We start from the raw sequence: 20,791 nt of genomic DNA, 5'->3' as shown, positions 1-20,791 counted from the left end.
TCAAAATGTACAAATCAAAACATTACAACAAGAGATGGAAGTTCCTCCACTAAACATCATAGCTACAATATTCTACACAACAATTCTAGACACCCCATTATAAATGTGTCTTGGATCTCAAGAATCAAATCAAGAATCAAATCTTAATCTTGTTATTTGTATGATGCCAAAATCTCAACTTGCTATATGGGAATTACATAAAGCAATACAATTTACAATCCATAATTGGTGATAGACTCAATGCCATACTGTAGACTTTCTAAAGTCATTAGTGATTGATGAACACTATAATGGTACTACAACAATAGTATTAGGTGAGGCTGGCATGAATAATAGTTGAACCTTGTTGTTGGGATTATAGGAAAAATAGTATAAAAAGAAAATTGAACAATACTTAATTTCCTATTTCAAATTCAAGATCCTTGCAAAATTTCAATATTTTTAGTTTTATCATTGTATTAATGAAAAAGTATATGGCAATGATAATTAACGGCATTTGTTGCAATCAGGTAATGAAAATTGTAACTTCAGAGTTAAATCCCCTTAAAATTTTATGGGAAAATTTAGATCTTACCTCTTGTTATGTTATCTTACGCCAATATTAGACTGATGTTGGAAGCAAAGAAGTTTTCTCTTTTTTTGTAAAGTCAAAATGAAGATAGTATTTATAGTATTTATAAGTTTCTAAATCTAGGGGTTAATATGCATTAGTGATAAAGAATGATCAACAAAACTCCAAAATATTCCTATTAAAAGAAAGTTGAATGAAAATCATATAAAAATATGGCATCTACAATATGATGGTTGATGATGCAAATTTCGGTACTTGGCATGGATAATACATACACAAAAATTTGTGCGAAGAAATATTTCCATTGAACTACTATTAGTCGACTATTTATTCACAGAATTTTGTACAATATTTATTAATATAAAAGATGGCATATACAAGATGATTGTCCATTAAATGGCACTTAATAATGTATATATAAAAGTTTTCTGTGAATAAAAATTTCCATTTATTTATTTGCACCAATGTCTCATCTATATGTTCAGATATTCCTGCACTTTATCTATGTTTAAAAATCTATAGAAATGATTTTGCTTCAAAAGACAATTGCTAAACTGCACTTCAAAACATAGAATGTCATAGCTCCACTTAAAATGAACTGTCTTAATTTAGCACCGTAACTGCAAGATGAGGCACCGAGGATAAACATCTTATCCCCATAGAAGCAAGGCACGAGGAAAAGTGTGGAGTTGCCTAGTAAGCCACTTGCACGACTAATCGTGAATGTTTTAGGTGCCATTGATGAATATTCCATTGTGTGTTGTCTTGTAATAAATGCACAAACCTAATCTATAATTGACAGTAAAATATAATTTAGGCAATGATGAGGATCCTTTTTGCAAGTGCCATGCATGTCTAAAAAATCACTGCACAATTGAGCTATTTACAATATACACACGCAATAAAGTTCTTCACAAAGGTCATTGCTTCCCTTTGTAATATGAGTTCGGAGCATCATTTTTCTTCCTTTGCTCTTCAAACTATTATGAACTGGCTTGAATTTTTTTGAGATGCTTCCAATGATAATTTGAGCTTGAAACATTCAATACAAGCTGAAAACCAATTTGATGGGAAGGATCTATATAAATAATTAGCCTTTGATAGGTCTCCCCCATTTTTTGCCCCATATTCCTCTCCACAGTAAAATCTGTCAAAGTCATTTCCAGCATAAATCCGATTATATAGAGAAGCTAATCTCCAGAAAATGAAATATGAAAACAATGTGGTTCGAACCAAGACCCAAAGGTAGAACTCTCTGAAATTATGAACCACGGTACCCATAAGAGGGATTCTTGGAGATGTAGTTGAAGATGATCCCAACACACTAAGTTGATCATCATCTTCCTTCATGCTGTTAAAAGAGCATTTTTCCAGTTTGAATCAGCTGTTCTAGAAATTGAAACCTCTTTCGAAAATTATCACTTAAGAAATAGTAGCCCACGGTTAATTGCATGAATGCCAGCACAAGTTCTTTGACAACCATGTGCTCAATCTGCTCAGAAAAGAAAACTTATCAGGCGCATTGCATAATGCCTAAAAGACAAACTGACCATAAAATATTAAGTCCAAGTTTCAATCAAAAGACTACCTTCCACACAGAAAGGGAATACACTTCCCTCCCAGCCAATTTCATCTTGCTCCTTTATTGGAGTGGCCATCCTGCTACTGAATTCAGTACCCTTGATGCTTGGAAAATGATCTTTCTTATTTACTGGCTCGATACCTAAATGTTCATTTCCCACAGGGCACCTACAGTCTGCATTTACACCATGCATTGGGATACTTGTATCATATAAATTGGGAGATAGGGAACCAGTTTCCCCCTCTGAACCTACAACCCAATCATTTGTATTAAAACACATTAATCTACTGTCACAAGCCAAGTGTGGTTTAATAAGCACACCTCCTTGGGAGACTCCGCTGTTTAATATATGTCCCCTAGAAACAAGCTGAGGACGATCAGTGACATCATGTTTGGTTAGTTGTTTCTTGTTGATGCCAGATTCGTGCATGGAAAAACTCTTCAGGCTACCAGCTACTCTGACTTCTTCAGATATCTGCATGTTGAACACAACACCATTGCCACCGACAGCGATATCCATGGGTGGAGACTCAATGCTTACAAGTTTTCCTGTTTGAGAATGGTATTTGCCATTAAATTCCCGATTTGGAAGCCTTAGCTTCCTTAAAGATATAGATATTTCTTCTATGTCTGGTGATGTTGGACCATGTTTCAGATAATGCCCAGATAGAGAATCTAAGAAAAGCATGCCTTTCATATGTTCTTCAGAATCTGAACAAATACATAAACCAGCCTAAATGATAAAACAATTCCAGATATGCAACCTGGAAAAATAAATTAGATATAAAATAGCACGAACTAGCACAAAATCTTGATAAATCTCAGTAAAAGCATAGACCTTGATTAGCATGAAGAAAGCCATTCCTAATCATTGGGTTCCCATGAAAACAACCATCTTGAGAATTATAACTGCTTCCACCGCTTGAAACTTGTAAATGATCATCTATGCTATCTTGTATGGATCCATCTTTCATCCAATGGAACTGCAAAGGTGAAACAACTGAATAGACTTCTGACTCAGATTCTCTGCAACACGCAAAAAGATTGATCAGATTTCCACATATACATCTTAAGTAAAACACCGTGTTATTGTCTATCCTCATAAAAAATCATTTTCGAGTAATACATTTTCATTCACATCAGCAATAGAGTTAAGGTGAAAACATAGTGGACCGAATTTTCAAGATGTTTTATTGACACAAAAAATTCAAATCCTTTGTCATTTCCAAAACACATTTAAAGCTTGAACATGATTGTCAAATGAGTGAAAGGCCCCCTCTCAAACAAGAGTTCCAAATCTATTTTTTAGCATAACAAAACCCAAATGGTCTGAGAGACAGCAAATCCCCAATGGAGTTCTGTTCAATAAATCCTTACTGGTGACTTTGAATTTCAAGAATACAACCAACACTAAATGATACTATTCCAAGAATGATTAGAGATGTGAGAAACTTCTGGTCATTATACATATCTTGCCATTTTCCTAGGAAAACATATTACTAGAGAAAAGGCTATCGTTCTGCTTACTCCAAGAGTGGATAAATGATATATTACATTCTTGACCTAGCTCAAATATAATTCACAATTTTTTTATCATATAATAAGTTCCACAAGTCATTTTTCATCACAGAACTATTACTCTTTTGTTGTATAGTTTGCAAAGGGAAGTAATTCTGTAATTCTGAGTAAATATGCCTATTTCTGTTTTTGATCAACATCTTGGGTTGACCTTTTCAACCATCACACAAATAGTAATTTACTAATTTTGTTTAGCCTAGAAAAAAATATAAATATTTGTATATTTAGCCAAATGGTAAAGCCCTTGCATCAGAAACATTGAACTAAACAGTCATATACTGATTAAATGATAATTATCAATACTCCATCTAGGTGGTAGAAAGAAATACATGAGACCCAGTTTACTCATTATAACTTTTGTTGAGTGTTTTTCACAGGCACAGAAAGTTTGGATTGTAGCGACAAAAGTAACTAGATTTGGGTTTGGTTCACACCAAGCAAGGCAAAGTGTAAGAGACAGACTTAGACACAACAACAAAGTGGCAACATACTAGATGTACAACCTGACTAAATAAAAGTTGCATGTGATTGAATTCTCACAAACAAAAATCGTTGCACTTCCCTTATTTCCCTGGTGAGCTGGTTTGGCAAGCATTACCTTCTAATGCTAAATAGTAAGTGTTTATATGACAAGCACTCTGTTCAGTTTTTGTAATAACCGCCCTATACTTTTTGAAAATTTTACAAGTGAAATGAATTGTAATGCAATGTCCCGACTCCTTATCACTGTTTGATCACCTAGTTCCTATGATGGGCAAGGTGAGAGAATACAGTGTATAGGACCACACCAACTATCTAGAATGCGGAAACTTGAAAGAAAACACACTTAACAGCAATGCCAGCCAAACTTCACTTTTTCAGTAGAGTGTGCTATGCAAGAACCGAAAAGAAAGCACTTCAATGCTTATAATGTTGGCAAGAGACACTGCACTAGGCGTCAGATGTTGTCATTGATGGCAAGTGCAACCCAAGTTAGAGATTCTATCCGCAGTGTGTGATTTGATCCTACCGGAAGACAGAATGAAGATTTGGTTAAGTCCGGTGAGCTAGAAGAGGGCATCCGCAGAGGTTAGTATTTTGGTCGGTATTTCACTTCAGTTGAATAGTTTGTGTTGTGGAGCTAAGGGAAGCCTGATAGATGTTATACAGGTTTTTGGATAGAACAATGTTCATCAACAGTCTCGTGTGGATATTCATCGTGCGGATTATGTGGATTGGTTTTGGTGGGTTATTTTTGTGTTCGAGGATGGTCAACCAACATAGGGGAAGCGTGTGGACAATTCCTTTTGGTCCTCAAGATTGTTTTGGTTCGGATTGAGCCGACTTGGTATACACATTTCATTTGTGTGTCATGCGTTTTTGGACCGACATGCAGAAGACCTAATTTCATGTTGCAGATGTATAAAATTGTTGTGGATGATCATTTTAGGTATGGGAAATGTGTTAGCAATTATTTGTGCGTAGTTTCAACGTGCACAAGTTTGAGATTTGTGCTCCGGATTGCAGCAGAACAGTGAGACAAAGCAATATGAGTTAAAGGTTGAGCAGTATGTATGTATAATGAGCTTCACCGGAACTATAATCTGGAATTGGTAGATGCTATTCATTAGTTCATTTCATTCATGTGATCTTTATAATCATTTTGTAAGGCAGTGAGCCTTCCGGGGTTGTAGCCCTTATTGTAATTTGAGCAGTGAGCTCTAGGTAGTGTGCTTGAATGCATGTGCATTCCCCTTATGTAATATTTCTATAATGTTGGTAGTGGGCCAGCATCCCTCGCGGGGATTCGCGACGTGGTTTAACAACCTCCTGTGGATTCTATAAGTCTAGTGGTTGTATCGGGCATTGACAGGTCGATCTTTTGGTGCAACGGCAACCCTAGCTTGTAACAAGTGGTATCAGAGCTTGGTCACAGGTTCGAATCACGCAGGCCGCGGCGAGTGACGTTGGGAGGGAGATTGTTGGCAATGGTCCAGCGTCCCTCGCGGGGATTCACGACATGGTTTAACAGCCTCCTATGGATTCTATAAGTCTAGTGGTTGTCTCGAGCATTGACAAGTCGATCTTTTGGTGCAATGGCAACCCTAGCTTGTAGCATATACTTCTGACATAGTATATTAATATCGTGGGTCTCAATCCCACCGTGAAATTTCCCTTAACTGGGTTTTCCATGTATAAATCTGGTTTTATGGTGTTGTGGATATTTGCTTTATGTGTTTGCATCTTTCTTTTGTTGATTTGCATTAGATGGTTGAAGAATCAGATTATCAATGTTAAAGATTGCTGAACACTGATTCACCCCCTCCTCTCAGTGTTCCTTGATTCCAACATATTCAACAGAGTGTGCAATCACAATGAGTACACATGCTTCTTCTGGCTTATTTAGCAGAGTGTCCAATTCCATAACACAATCACTTCCACTTATTTAGTGGTGAGTGCAATTACAACAGCCATAGCAATTCTACTTATTTAGTGGGGTCAGCAAATATGACATTTCCACTTGTTCAGTGGTGAGCAAATACAGTACTTCCACGTATTCAGTGGGGTGAAGAATACAACACTTCTACTTATTCAGTGGGATGAGCAAATACATTAAAATGCAAGGAAGAAACTACTAGCAGTACTACCATCCAAGGTATTACAAAATATCAGTGCATTACAAACATCATATACAAAGGATTAATTAATTTAATTAATGATATGCTGGCATAAAGTGCTGATTATAGATAAGCCTGCTGCAACAACTCCAAATAAAATCAAATTGCATAGATAAACAAGTATTCAATTGCCCAACATGAAATATACATCTTGAAAGATGAAACAAGGCAGATTGCAGGTCTGATTGCACTCTGTTGCTGTTGTCTATCTGTCATAACAGATCTAAACACACACTGAGAACATACAGAAAACTGTTGATTGCTGAAATTTGACCGTTTGAAAATTTATGAGAACTTCTAAAAACTAAAATTTAGAGAGAATTTTTTGACAACTGGTTAGTTAATGTTTGGGGCAAATAATGGGGGATATATATCTCTAGTTTTTCTGTATTATTCACAAAGGATTGTTTGTGATTTTCTGAAAAGAACACATTATGCAAAAAAGGGTGCTTGGGTACTTGAGGAGTTCTAGAACATTGGTCAATCAATTTTTATTCTGTGTCTTGGTCTCCAAAGGATACACATGAAGAGATTATGGTTGGCTCCATTCCTAGATAAATGACTCTTAAAAAAATGTGGGCCCAACTTTGGGCCTTCTTGCCAAAACTGCTCAAATCATTTATAAATATTCTTAAAAGTGAAGAAACAAGGACTACCCTGTCACGCATGAATGCCAAGGTTTTAATCTCAATTAATACGAGAGTTCAAATCCCTCAAGCAATTGAATTTCAGATTGATAGTAAACTATATAAATATGATCTTGAAGGGCTTGGGGGTCTAAACATCTAGTTCCTCTATAAATGTGACAGTCGCCAAAAGAAAGACTGCCCATCATTAACAAAATATAGAAACAATAAAAATTCCAACGAAGTTCCTGAATTTAGAAAGAAAAAAAAATGATGTAGAAATTCCTAAGGAGAAACCCCGGGAGTATTTTGATGCCTCTAAGGAAAAAAATGAGAAAGAAGGGAGTGATATAGAAGAATTCCTAGAGAATCAATTTGAGAAATTTTAACATCTGAAAGGGTATCTAAAAGACACTTTTTGTGCACTCAGAAAGATGGTTAATGTTGATCTTTCAGACTGAGGAGAAGTTTTCAAAAAAGATTTATGAGGAAATAGGTATCTCTAATGAAGAAATGGGCAGTGAAATCAGTGGTGAAATGACAACTATCTCTGAGGAGATGGGTTTCACCAAAACAAATAAGGGCAATGAAATCAATGGTGAGATGATTTCCAATATTGGGAAAAAAAGTGCCCAAGAAATTGTCCTAGAAAAAATAAAAGAGCAAATAAAAGACAATAAAGGAGACCAAAAAGAAGCAATTCTAGACTCTCCAGTGTTGAGACATAGACCACCTAGGACTCGAACCTAGGACCTTCCATACACTGCTGGAGTGCTCTACCACTGAGCTACTGACCCCTCTTGGACCAGTCCATCGTCGGTCTGGGTGTGGCTTATTTCCAACACCAACACCCCCCATTAAGCCACACCTCTCATGTGCTTGGGGCTCCTAGCCTGGACCTGGCTCTAATACCATGTTGAGACATGGACCAGCTAGGACTCGAACCTAGGACCTTCCATACGCTGCTGGAGTGCTCTACCACTGAGCTACTGGCCCCTCTTGGACCAGTCCATCGTCGGTCCGGGTGTGGCTTATTTCCAACACCAACATCCAGAATCCCAGATATTGTAGATACTGCAGTTCTTGATGGTTTTAGGAGAAATTTCCCAGTTGAGAATAAAGATGCAAAATATAATAATAGTTTATAATTTTAAATGCTCATACCCCCTATTGCTGAAGGAAATGTGGAGCAAGAAGTTGTATGGTTAATATCTCTAAATAAGAGGTTAAAAGGAAAAGAAAGCTAGTAGGAGTGATAGTAATCAGAATCTTTGGAAAAAAATCCCCAAATGCTTTGACAGGCTCTATTAGAACCAAAAGCCTGCTAATCCCCCTCCTGGATGAATTTATATTATATCAGCTGGAATATTAGAGTACTTGAGTCCCCTGATAGGGAGTACATAATCAAAGAGCTTTGAAATAAGAAGAAAGATTTAGACTGCTTGTTGCTAAAAGAGGTGAAGGCAGTTGATTTTTCAGTTGGAAAATTCTCTGAGATTTGTTTGGAATGATTCTACCCTTTTCTTTTCTAACCACTGTAGAGGGAAAGGAGGTACTACTATGTTAGTCAGCCAGAAGTGGGCCAAATTTATAGCCCAAAATGGATACTCTCCTTGCAATAGATGCCTCTGAGTCATCTTTGAGAGAAATAATGTTAAAGTTTTGAATTTGTTCAATCTGTGCCCCTAATGATTATAGGGATACAATTGAGCTTTGCAAATGGATGGCTTCTGATCTCCCTAAAATCCCCTGGATCCTTGGTGGGGATTTTGATGTTGTTGAACATAAAAAAGATAAGCTGGGGTGCTCTCTCTGAGCATGGAAAGGTAATGAGTTTTTCTTCTAGCAGAGGATGAAAAAGTTGCTTAAACTCTTTGAGCCACTTGAAGCAAAGAAGAAGAGTAGTAAGAGTATTTGGTTCACCTGGTGCAATAGCCAACAGGATGGGAAAATAATTTACTGTAGACTCAACAGATTTTATGCTCAAGAAAAATCATTATTTTGCTAACAGAAGAGATGTTAATTGTGTTCAAGTGATGCCTAATGCCTTATCTGATCACCATCCTATTGAGGCCTCCATGGCTCCATCATTATCAACTATTTTAACAGTGATAATAACATAAGAAGGGGCAACCTGTTCAAATTGAATACCGAGCTTTTGAAAAACAATGATTGCTTTGATGGAGTTGCAACTCCTAGGAGAATATATAAGAAGACAGTCCCTAATATTTCTGCTACCCGATTCTGGGAAAATCTTGTCAATAACTATAACTCTCTGTTGCAAACCATTGGCAAAAAATAGGTCATGGATAGTAGGAAATATGAGTTCTTGCTTCAGAAGGAATTTCTTAATGCAGAAAATAAAGTGCAGAGTGATAATAAGAATTGGAAATTTATCTAGAGGTTAGGAGTGATTAAACACAAGCTTAGAAAATTCCAAACAAAAAGAGCTTAAGGGGCCAAAATATGAGCCAAGATTAATTGGATCAAAGGATAGAGGTTTTAAATATTTTTTTAATTTGTTGAGAATGAAAAATAGCAAGGAGCACATTGGTCAAATCCTGGAAAATTATATCTGGGTTAAAAACAATGATGATATCAAGGAGGTTTTTAGAACATGTAATAAAAATCTCTTTACAGCTAATGATAAGAGTAGTTGCAAACAAGCTCAATAACTTTGTAGAAAGATAATTCAAGAAAAAGAAATTCTGAAATCGCAGAGGTATTGAGGCAAGATATTACTAGAGGAGAAATTGCAAATGCCATCTTATCTTTTGAGAACGGGAAATTTCCTGGTGCAGATGGACTGCCTATACTCAAATGATAGTATACCTGAAAGATTGAATATATTTTTCTTAGAATCAGGAGCTGAAATCTCTGAAACTAAATCTGTGCTTTTAAGATGGAAGGAGGAGCCTCCAGACTGGTTCAAAGATGTCTCTTGACAATGGGGGGATTCTACCAAGAAAGTAAGGTTTCTGGGGGTTCCGTTTGCTATCAGTCCTCTAAAACCTATGTGAATTGGATGTTTGCAAAAATTGAAAAGAAGTTAAAAAGCTGGAATAATAATTTTTTGTCACTTGTGGGAAGAATTCAAGTTTGTCAAAAGATACTCTCCTGTTACTCGATTTATTATGCTTCTATGTGGTTATTTTCTAGTTATCATATTGAGAATATTCAGAAAATCATTAGAAACTTCTTGTGATCAAATGGAAAGGGAAAGAAGAAGAGGCATGGCATGAAATGGGAATGGTGCTGTCTGGAAAAGGTCAACGGTGGTAAGGGTTTAAAAGGCTTAAAATGGCAAGGGGTAGCCTTGGCTGCAAAGTGGATTCTTAAATCCTTAGAAGGAAATGAGCCTTGGAAAATATTAGTTAGGTGGAATATTCAAGAGGTTGTTCCTAAAAAAGCTAGCCTTTAGAAAAACTTGCATCCACAGGGCATCTTATTTGGGAATTTTCCAATTAAACCTTCTGGATCGGTTGGATTTTACAGTATCTGGAGAGCCTGGGAGTCCGTTAAGAGCTCTATGGTGGGCAAGGAAGCTATTAATAAAAGAGATAATGAGTTGTTTAGCTTCAGGTCCATTTGGTGGAACCTCTATTGTAATAACAAACCCCTTGGTTCGCTTCAAGGGTGTTCTACTAGGAATTGGTATAATAAACATATTATAGAAGCTAAAATCTCTGAAACTAAATATTGTGACAGCAGTCTGAAGAGCTGGATGCAATTGAGAACAGAGTATGATTTGCCTAAATCTCAAAAAAGAGCTTATTCTGTATTAATGAAAGCCCTGAAGCATGTGAAATTTCCTATCAATGTGAAATTTACTACTAAATGCATGGATAACCTCAAATGGAAGGATAACTCTGGGTTCTTGAAAATGAATCCTATTAATCTTTATAAGCTACTAACTGGTTCCCAGGAGGTGTTTAAGGCTAATCATGTCAAACTTCTCTGGAATTTGAATCTAGATTGCTCTGAATGATCTAACTCCCATAAGGGTTGTTGGTCTAATAACCTTGAACCTAAGAAAAGATGTTTCAGATGGCTTTTGTTTCTTAAAAAACTTGTTGATAATTCTTGTAATGATTTTTGTTTTTTATGCAAATGTATTGAGAATTGTTAGCATGTTTTCTTTGACTATTTGTATGTCAAAGCTATCTAATCTATGTTCATGGGTAACATTATAGTTTGGGATACTAAGAATGCTGTGTCTTGGAAAAGAATTTGTGTGGATTTGTCAATGGTTTTAATGCTAAGTTGAATGCTTTTTGAATTTTTTTGTCTACTGAGATCTTATTGTTTTTGTGGAAAAGGAGGAACAAATATTTTTACCAGAAAAAAATAAGGAACCTTACAGAGTCTTTCAGTAGACTCACTCTGTTTAACTTTCTAGAACAGGTTGCAATGGCTCGAGTACCCTACAGGAAGGTCAATGAATGATGTGGCTGAACATTCTACCTTGATGGGCAGTTCAGACATGAAGGTTGTTGCTATTTGGCCCCAGGACCTAAGAAATTTAGAAAAGTTCTAGTAGTTCATAGATTTTCAGATTCACTTCTGTAAACAACAACATTATGAGCTCAAAAGTGACATGGATGTGGGTTTGTTAAGACTGAACATTAACAATGGTGGCAGCACTGCCATTTTCGGATGATAATTGTGATGTACCTGAGCAGGTTTCTTACTATTTGAATTGAGTTCAGATGTGTTCCATTAAATAATAGAATGATAATTGATATTCGATGTTTACAAAAGGAGATGAAAGCTCCTTAAATAGAGAGTACACTCAATGTTCCTATAAAAGAAACGATAGAAGACGAAAGACAGAAAGGAAACTTCCTAAAACTAACTAAAGAAAAAAGACATAAAAGGAAGTTTCTAAATACCAACTAAGATGACCATTATATCAATATTACAATATTATTTTAGTAAATAAAATAGATAGGAGTATAGAACAATTGGTGGCTCACCTCAACATCTCTCGACTTTGCCAAAGGTTGCCACAAGTTCTTGAAGATCTATACTAACCAATAAAATCAATAGTCTCTTCAACTCTTGTAGTCATCTCTTTTTCCACACAAAACAATAGTCTAAGCTTTGGAACAACACTCAAGACAAGTACTTGACACAATAGTCTGCAATAGCAAGTAGCCACCTTGTCATCACCTCTACAACAAGTGGTAGGCTAACAACAAACTCAACACTAAACACCCACAAATTATAACTCACAAACCCTCACAAAACAAACAGTAAAACTCACAATATGTTTTTACATGTCATGAGAGTTGATTTTACGTTAAAAATCCAAGAAAAACTAATCGAAAAATGTTTTTGAAAAACCTTAGCCCTTTTCCATACGAACTTCAGGGCAAACTAGAACGATTTTTTTTATTTTCTTTAAAATTGCCAAATTATCGAAAGAAACATGGGTTGCCAAAGGAGCGAGTTCTTACTTGTAACAAATAGCAAGAAGAAGAGGATAGTGCAATCAAGTGAACAAGATTAAAATTCCAACCTTTGGCCAAAAAAAGATCATACAAACCACCTATAGAATTAGAGCCACCCTCCACTTCTCCAATAGGTGGTTGCCACACGTGCTCTCATTGCAACACACTCTTCCCAAGAAGATGATAGACCCTTTTTTCTCACAAAAGAACAATTCAAGAAACAAGACCTTTAGAAAGTGCACTTCAAGCTAAGGTGAGGCCACTGCAAATGAGCACATTGAGTTCCTTGACACCAATAGGATTCCTTTCAACCTTTTGAAATCACCATATTGGTAGGAAATGGTGGAAACAAGATAATGCAAGTTCTAGCTAATACAAGGTGCACACCACCATATTGGCCCAATAAAGGAAAACATTTAGAAACATCAGTGCAACCAGCCAAAGATTTGTGAGCTGAAATAGAAGTGTCCATTATTTTTGATCGATGGAAAGATTGTACAAACAAGCCCCTAAGTAATGTCATTGCAATGTGCCCTGAAATGTTCAGCATGTTGACCAAAAATCCTTCTATGCATAATGACCATCTAATCAAACAATGAACACTTGCACACTGTTGTGACCAAATCACACATTGCCCCATTGCAAATGGAGACCCCTCTTTGCTTTGTAGTTGTCTGTTGATGTGTTTTTCATGCACATGCGAACACAGAATAAAATACCTAAAGGAACCTTATCCTCTCTTGAACAAAGTTCCCGATTGCTGAAGATCTCGCCGAAGGATCAGTTGAGGCAACTCCAAGGTTCTTGTATGTAGGTTCTCTACTCGTGGATAAGCTCTCTGTGGTATGATGTGATTTTGCCGGAATCACAAGGGGACTTACACTTGATGACTAAACGTCTGATTTGCTTTGAATATTGCTGGAACACAGAGTTTCACTAGCCTAGATTTTTTGAAAAAAAGGAAAAAAGGATGAGGGCGAGGGAAGGATCTAATTCTGACACTAAGAATGTAGGAGCAATGAATGATCTTTGATGAAATTCTAACTAAGTCTTGTTTTGACATCCCAGGACCATCTCCACAAGGTTAGTGCGATCTTCGAAGGAAAGCTTTATGATGTTCAGATCATCACTACAGGCATAGACACCATCAGGCTGATGCATATCAATGAAAAAGCGACAATTGAAGTTAAGCTTAAGCTAAATGATTCCAGTTGACTACACAAGGCAAGTCTGCAATCAACAAACTGCTAGTAGTATGGATATACGAATTTCACCATCAATCAAACACATTTCTTCCACTCATCTAATAACATGAAATCAAATATGAGAAGTATAAAGACCATGCAAATTGTTGAATCGACCCATAAATTTCACCATTTCTTCAATGAAGTTTTACAAGTCTTTTACAACAACATCTTGGCAACAATCTTTGCCTTCTCTTTCTATTCTACTCTAATTGCTATTCTATCAACTGACTATCCACTATTAGCTAACTATTCACCTTCTAACTACTCTCTATTAGCCTTTACAAAATGAAGAGTCAGGGCTTATATAGTGCCCTTAATACAATTCAATGGCTAAGATCAATTTGAGATCAATGGCCAAGATTCTACAATGAAAACCCTAATTAGGGTTTGTTACAACAAACTTAATTCCGACCAATGAAATAATAGTATTAATTGGACACATGCCTTCTCTGGAATATTCGACCAATGGATAGTTGGGGTAGGTACATCGAAGTTTGTGCCACCTTTAATGAGCCAGGTACATTGAATCTGGACACGCTGAGGTGGACCAACCCGACTAGAGGAGTGATGACTAGGATGCCACCTTGTCTGATACTTGCAACTTGGTAGATATCCAATTCGATGATGCTGAGAAGCTAGCTTTAATTAATTCATCTGAAACTATCTGCTTCTTCAACGAACCCTTGCTCTGACTTCTTTTGTCTTTGATGTGCAGGATGATGATGTACCTCGCCTTGGAATGCTGGATTGGAAGAGGTTATTCCTGATGATGCTTGACCGAAGAAGGCCGTCCTTGTTGATGCTAAACGGGAGGAGGTCGCCCTTGTCCTTGCCCTGACTTGATCTTCTTTGATGAGGGTCCGCCAAGTAATTGATCTTCCGACTCCGGGGTCGCCATTTGATGCCTACACAAAAGATTAAAGTTAGTCTTTGAGCATCAAACCTTAAAGCATAGAATTTAGGACCTTCCAAGAGAATGATTTAAGATATTAATTTGGAAATGTCATGATAAATCCAGAATTCTAAATTTCCAAATTAATTATGAATGAAAATTGGATTTTCAAGACTTAGACCTTATGAAAATCAAAACAAATCTTGAATAAGAACTCCAAACAATTTGATTCTTCATACCTTCCCCTTGAATGCTTAACTATAAAACCTTGGAAAATGAAGAAAGAAGACCGGATTTTGCTGGACAAGGGTTGAATTGTGGTCTTCCTTTGGATGAATTACGCCTCCATTAGCCTTCAAAAGAGCTTCATTTTCCACTAGCCTCCAAACACTTAGCAAATTCTGGAAATTATCCTCCAACTTATCAAGAAATTCGCCTCCAACTCAGCTAGGATTCGCTCTTCAAATTGCTCCTCAATTTCGCATAAGAAGGAGTGAAAGAATGATTTGCATTTGCTACAACACCCCTCTCTTATATAGGGTGCTCACCCTAATTAACCATGAGGCCGACCTAGGTTTTTTAATAATAAAATAAGACAAAATCCCACCTAAAAGGAGGCTGACTTGCTTGTAAAAGCAAATAAATGCTCTTGAGCGCTCACCTTTTATTTATTTTTAAATTTCAAAATTAATTACAAGGCCAAAAGGTGGATTTTTCATTTATTTCAAGGCCCAAAAAATTAATTTATTAAATTAAAAAATGCCTTAATTAATGCGCATTTAATTCAATCTTTCCAAATGTTTTAAATTTGGCAAATTTGGCGAAATTTGGGAATATCAAGGTTTGACTGAGGCTTAGTGAAGTTTCTTCAAGATTTCGCCCTGGACCCTTTGGAAGGGTCAGGAGCGATTTTTCCAATTTAGGCCAGAATTCACCTTAGCTTGATCATTGAACTTCTTCAAGGCGATCTCCAGGGTCCATTTCCTTCCATCACTGGGTTAGCTCATTAAAACTTGAAGGAAAAAATTGTATTTTAGGGAATTTCGCCCTGGGCCCTTTGGAAGGGTCAGGGGCGAAATTCTCTCCTGAGCTCAAAATTCTCATTTTTCAAAGTTCACAACCTCACCAAGGCATTCCAAATAGCATTTTTCACCGAGGTCTAGGCTTAGTCTCATTCAAAACTTGGAGAAAAAGGTGGATTTAGGGTTTTTCGCCCTGGACCCTCTGGAAGGATCAGGAGCGATTTTCCTTGCCTAGGCTTACTCCTTCATCATTTTAACTCCAATCAACTTTACAAAGCTAGGAAATAGTCCTCTTCATTCACCCAATCCAAGTTTGATTTGCTTTTGTAAGGCAAAATAGGGGATTTTCAAATTTTTGCCCTGGACCCTCTGGAAGGGTCAGGAGCGAATTTCCCTTTGGGCATCAAAATTTGCATCTTTAGCAATCCAACCCAACTTCAAGGCAATTCAAATGTCATTTTACACCCATGCCTAAGCTTGGCCTTGCTCAAACTTTGGAGGAAAAGATAGGTTTTAAGATTTTCGCCCTAGACCCTCTGGAAGGGTCAGGAGCGATTTTCAAGTTTTGAGCAAGTTCCTCTATCCTTTCAACTTCAATTCACCTTCAAGGCTAAAAACACACTTCTCCTTGCATGTTCAACCCAAGTTTCACTTGATTTTGCCAGGGAAAATAGGTGTTTGAAGAATTTTCGCCCTAGACCCTCTGGAAGGGTCAGGAGCGAATTTTCTCATTTGGGCTCAATTCCTTCTATTTTCACCTTGTCCCATACTTGCCTTAGCGAAACTTGATAGCAAAGAGTGATTTTGAGAAAATTCGCTCTGGACCCTTTGGAAGGGTCAGGAGCGAAATTTTCATTCTTGACCAAAAATCATCATTTTTCCAACTTGAAACTTCTTTGCAAGGTAGGTTTTCATCTTTCATCATGCTAGGAATAAAGTCTCATGTCCAAGGAAGGCCAAAAATGTGGTTATGAGGAATTTCGCTCTAGACCCTTTGGAAGGGTCAGGAGCGAAATTGCCTTTCCTAGGCAGAATCCTTTGTTTTCTTCATTTCCAAACATGCCTAAGGGTTTCAACGTGCCCTTTCCACCTTTCATCATGTCTTTGACATTTCAATTCAACCAAACTGAGCAAGAAATGCCTCCTATAGAGATTTTCGCCCTGGACCCTCTGGAAGGGTCAAGAGCGAAAATTAGGTTTTAAGCAAAAAAATCCTTCATTCTTTCAAGTTGAAACTTCCTCAGGAGGCAAAAAGGAGTTGTCCTTGTTTCATCTATGTCCAAAACTTGACGTTTTTCATTGCAAGATGAGAGCTATTGGGAATTTCGCTCTGGACCCTCTGGAAGGGTCAGGAGCGAAATTGCCTTCCTTGTCCAGAATTCATCATTTTGCATGCTTCCAAACCTTTGAATGATGTTCAACCTTCATTCCAAGAGACCCTGCACATAAAAGGTTAGCCAAAATTAGTGACAAATAAGCACAAATAAGATTTTCACTCTAGACCCTCTAGAAGGGTCAGGAGCGAAATCTTCATCCCAAGCTAAACTGCTCAATTTTCAAGTTTGAAATCATTTCACAGGGCAAGGTTAGATGGTTTTCCAAGTTAGGAACAAGTTTTCAAGCTCAAACAAGGTGGCAAATGAAGTTTATAATGAATTTCGCTCTGGACCCTCTGGAAGGGTCAGGAGCGAAATTCCTCTTCCAGGCTAGAATCCATCATTTTTTCAAGGTTTTCAAACATTTCCAATTTTCCCTTCAAAATGCCTTGCAAGTCAAAATTTGGTCAAATAAGGCAAGAAATGAGTCCTAGGTTGATTTTCGCCCTGGGCCCTCTAGAAGGGTCAGGAGCAAGATTCGCTTTGGACCCTTTGGAAGGGTCAGGAGCGAAATTCGCTTTGGACCCTTTGGAAGGGTCAGGAGCGAAATTTGACTTTTTGAACTCTCCGTCAGGATCATTTTATGGAATATAACATTTAAGTATAAGTGGACTTTAAGTTATATTCCATATATACTTTCAGGATGTTTGAGAGTGGTTTCAAACCTCCAGGAGCTATATTGCAAAATCTAGTTTTTGGAGGATTCTTCAATTTTCCAGACTTAGTCAAATTTCAGGATCAGGGCATTCCAGACTTAGTCAAATTTCAGGATCAGGGCATTCCAGACTTAGCCAAATTTCAGGATCAGGACATTCCAGACTTCATTTCAGGAATTTCAGGATCAGGACATTCCAGACTTCATCACTCACCAACTTGACCTAACTCAAGCAGAACCTGCTATCCAGGTGATCCCCCTGGCGACACTCAAAAGTTAAAGGCTAACAGACAAAACCCTAAAAGACCTAAAAACAAACCCTAGAAAGCAAAAAGCAGGGGTCCCCATTTGCAATGGGGCGATGTGTGAAATGGTCACAACAGTGTCATAGAATTAAGTGTAATAGTTTAGCATAGTATAGAGTGGGAGTCATTTAAAAAAATAAAAAATTCAAACAAAAAAATAAAAAATAAAAAATTCAAAAATTTGGCTAAGGCATAAAAATGATCTAGGCTTCCAGTATTCTCGTACCCCCCTTCCATTATTTTTGCACCCCCCCTTCCACTTTCATTGACACCCTTTGACAATCACTACGAAAATGTAGGAAGGAAAGTGAGAAATTAGATTAAGTCAAGATCGATTATGGAAGGAAAAGGTGGCAATGTTTTACGATGCAAGATGCAATGAATAAAGAGCCACAATGCATGCGAAGCATTGAATGACAATGAACTTGCACGATGAAATCTTATGCCATGATCAATGCAAGTGTGATGGAAGACTCAAATGGTGATCAAAATTCATTAAATAAATGGTAGCCCAAATGCAAATATTGGAAACCAATGCCTTGTGATATTTAAAAGTTTGATGTGCGTCATTCAATACAAGGCAGCCAGCATTATCATGAATCGGAATTTTAAACTTCTAAGTTGGCGATTAATGTTTGAAGACAAAATCGATGCATTTCACAATGATCAACCAAGAGGCATTGAATGAATGTGGTAAGCATGATAATAATGTATTTGCCAACTCAATAAACGTAAATGATTGCACTCAATAATCCCACGTAAATTGCACCAAGTGGCCAAGGTTGTAAAACTCGAAACCTCATATAAATGCCTTATTGGGTCATATTTAATGGTATGTATTTGGTCTATTGGATTCAAGAGAGCTAAATTCGAAGTTAGTAGGATTGCATTTAAGAAGATCACTGAACAGCAAGGTAATGAAAATTAATTGATTTGATCAATGCAATTGAGCAATTGTTTTTACTTTTTAATGAGTAGGATGCAAAGTTCAAAGCCTTTTATTTGCATCAAGGGTGGTCATGTGATACGTGTTGCAAGATATCTACAAACACACCCCAATGCATTTGATGAAGGCAGCAATTAAGTTCCTTAACAAGCTAGTGCGATTTTGAATAAAGCTCCATGTTGCAAATCGAAGAAGCCATTAAATGAAAGGCAACAGAGATCACGATTTTGTAAATGTAATTCATTTAATGAAAGCCACTAGCTCCTTGTGATGAGGTATCGATTTCTTAAGGCCTCAAATTGATCATTTCATTTGATCAATTTGAATTCGATTTTTTTCCCTTTAAACAAATGAACATCAACATACTTAGAAGGGCAGCGATCTGATCAGTAATCAATCAAGGCAAATCCTCATTGACAACGAATTCCTCCTTAAGTCATATCAAGTTCGTTCTTCACCAACAGCGATCGCATTCAAGGCACAGCGAATTCTTCTGTGTAGCGATTCCAAAATTGCCTCCATTTCCAATGATATCAAGGTCATTGTTTGATAGCAAATGTGCCTTCATAAGAAGCGATTACGTCTTGAGAGGGTGATTTCAAGTTTTGATCAGTGATTCACATCATTTGCAAATTGATTAAGAGATGATGATACTGCGACTTTGGAGGGTGGCGATACTGTTCAAACTTTGTATGCTCAAGCAATTTTGAAGGCCTCGTTTTGACAGCGAATTTTGATCTGCAGCGAATTCATCCCTGCATTCTGATCATTAGTAATCTCATTTTGACCAGCAATTTGGTTAGGAACGGTTTGTGTGTAAAGCAATTATCGAGTTTATGCGATCTCCAAAACAGTGAGCAATCTATGAAGTGCGATTCAGATTTTGCATCAGCAAACATCATTGTTGGTGGTAATCCCAAATTTGTCAAAATTGCATTTGGCACAGCGAATTTCATCTAAGGTTTGGACAATTTTCATGATCAAATTCAGAGTTGAGTATTCAAACAATTATTTTTTAAGTTCTGATTTACAACTTTTAATTTGATCAGAGAGGTGGCAATTGTGATATCACAGCGGAATACTCTATCTTGGCAGTGATTTGAATTCAGACCTGTACAGCGAATTTCAGTTTGTCATAAGGCATTTTCGCAGGTTTGAAATGTGTGGTGACGTTTTCACACATTTCCCCATTGCAAATGGGGACCCCACTTTTTTCTGCTTTCTAGGATAGTGGTATAGTCTTTTGCTATTAGCCTTTGCATTGAAGAAGTATAGTTGGTCAAGAGCTGATTAAATCAAGTCTCTCTCTCTTGATGAAGTGAAATCAGTCAGTTGTCAAGGCTTACGAAATGAATGACTCATCTTTTGCTTGCAAAACTAGGGATGGAATGCTAATTTTGGCTAAGGCATGAAAAATTCCTTTGATCACCTAGATCAGCAACCGAGGCATTGACAGCACTTCCTTTGCCCAGCCAAGCCATAATCACTTCCACTTCTTCCAGCACTGTCAATGGGTGCCCAAACCCGATCAACCCTCATTTCCATTTTCCCTCACTCACTCCCATCTCCTTCCATTCCTTTCCATTCATCTTACCCTTCCCTTCACCTACCTTCCTTCTTTTCGTTCCCTCCATCTCCCACCATTTCCACTCCCCCTTCTTATCTTTACCTTTACCCTTACTACCACTTGCATCTCCCTTACCTTCCATCTCCTTCCACTTCCTCTATCTCCCTCCCTTCCTACATCCCTTATCCTTCCATCTTCTTTCATCACCTACCCTTCTACCTCACCCTCACCTTCACCTACCTTCATCTATACCTTCACCTACCTAAGCCTCTTCCCATCCAAGCATACCCGTCCACTACCCTTCACCTACCTCT

General features: G+C 37.3%; 1 protein-coding gene across 3 annotated transcripts in view; it reads right to left on the bottom strand.

Moving 5' to 3' along the window:
* Positions 1-1,159: 1,159 nt before the first annotated feature.
* LOC131030874 (autophagy-related protein 18g) overlaps positions 1,160-20,791 on the bottom strand; it is an 89,828-nt gene continuing 70,196 nt past the window's right edge. For 2 of the 3 annotated variants that reach the window (XM_057961818.2, XM_057961819.2), the window contains exons 8-10: positions 2,992-3,179; positions 2,160-2,864; positions 1,160-2,063 (exon numbers count right to left, since the gene is read on the bottom strand). In XM_057961818.2, the coding sequence (XP_057817801.2) occupies positions 2,059-2,063; positions 2,160-2,864; positions 2,992-3,179 (898 nt within the window). In that variant the 3' untranslated portion in view covers positions 1,160-2,058. The remainder of the gene's footprint in view (positions 2,064-2,159; positions 2,865-2,991; positions 3,180-20,791) is intronic. The other variant, XM_057961820.2, reaches the window with a different exon arrangement.

This window comes from Cryptomeria japonica, chromosome 10 (genome assembly GCF_030272615.1).
Source record: "Cryptomeria japonica chromosome 10, Sugi_1.0, whole genome shotgun sequence".
Taxonomy (NCBI): domain Eukaryota; kingdom Viridiplantae; phylum Streptophyta; class Pinopsida; order Cupressales; family Cupressaceae; genus Cryptomeria; species Cryptomeria japonica.
Note: the sequence above shows the minus strand (reverse complement) of the source record. Positions and strands in the feature narration are given on the sequence as shown.